Source organism: Puntigrus tetrazona, chromosome 7, assembly GCF_018831695.1.
Source record: "Puntigrus tetrazona isolate hp1 chromosome 7, ASM1883169v1, whole genome shotgun sequence".
NCBI lineage: Eukaryota > Metazoa > Chordata > Actinopteri > Cypriniformes > Cyprinidae > Puntigrus > Puntigrus tetrazona.
Genome location: NC_056705.1, coordinates 5025870 through 5027182, shown reverse-complemented (window position 1 = coordinate 5027182; position 1313 = coordinate 5025870). Strand labels below are relative to the sequence as shown.

Genomic DNA, 1313 nt, shown 5'->3' with positions numbered 1-1313 from the left:
GATAACTGGCGGCCCCCCTGCAATACCGTTGCGGCCCACTGGTTGAAAACCACTGGTCTATGCTGTTATTTAACTAAATCTGTTGCACTGCTTTTTTATCTTACTGGAGTTATATTTATGAATTATTTTTATTTTGCATATTCCACAATACAACCAAACTTACACAACAGTAAGGGAGCTCATCACCATAACTACCAAAGCAACTACAATCAGTTTCACTACAACTACAACTACACCTAATATAACAGCAGCAACAGCCACCACAGCAACAACAGGCAATCCTAATACAACCACCACCACCACAACAACTACTACTGCACCTAATATAACAACGACCGCCAACCTTAATACAACAACAACAACAACAACAGCAACAACCACCACCACCTCAACAACTACACCTACCTCAACCACTACGACCACAACTACACCTACCAAAACTACAACTACAACTACACCTACCACAACTACACCTACCACTACCACGACTACAACTACACCTACCACAACTACAACTACCACGTCTACAACTACACCTACCACAACTACAACTACCACGACTACAACTACACCTACCACAACTACAACTACCACTACCACGACTAGACCTACCAAAACTACAACTACAACAACTACACCTACCACGACTACAACAACTACAACTAAACCTACCACAACTACAACCACACCTAGTACAACAACAACAACAACAACAACAACACCAGCACCAGCACGTCCTCTGCCAACTGTTGCCATGCAGATTGTCATTGTGTATGTGTATGTTCCACAGCTGTCAGACCATCAAAGTCCAGAATTTAAAAGCCTAGCTACAAAAGTAGAGACTATGGTATGTTTCGAATGAATATGATCTGCTATCACGATAATTTAATTTTCCGTAAAATATTAGGAAACTTTCCTAACCAATTTATTGCTTTCACAGTTTAATGAAGTCTATAAAAAAAAGTTTGGGGATCGTTTCATCAGGACCATCGTGATTTCTTTCATGTAAGTTGAGCTTTATTCCTCACATTAAACAATTCCTTTATTAATTTGCACTCAATTTGCTTTCAGTGTCAGACACATTGTGTACATTTTCATGACTTTAAAACTTAAATGTATGCATTTGACACACTATTAGCTGAAGTAACTTTGAATATAATTGAATATAATATGTCTGATCATTTTAGTCATTTGCTTGGATACAACGGTTTAAAGTTTAATATATTATTATATTTATTAATATAACTACACTCACTCACTACTGTCATCAGCACTAAATTTGATAAAAGAATGAAAGTTTTGCTATATATATA

The 1313-nt window shown here is 37.2% G+C and overlaps 1 protein-coding gene across 1 annotated transcript in view; it reads left to right on the top strand.

The window, feature by feature from the left end:
- Positions 1-606, top strand: part of LOC122349182 (lysophospholipid acyltransferase LPCAT4-like) — a 3027-nt gene extending 2421 nt beyond the window's left edge. Inside the window, exon 7 of the mRNA XM_043245126.1 lies at positions 372-606. Coding sequence (XP_043101061.1) covers positions 372-606 — 235 coding nt within the window. The remainder of the gene's footprint in view (positions 1-371) is intronic.
- The last annotated feature ends 707 nt before the right edge of the window (positions 607-1313 follow it).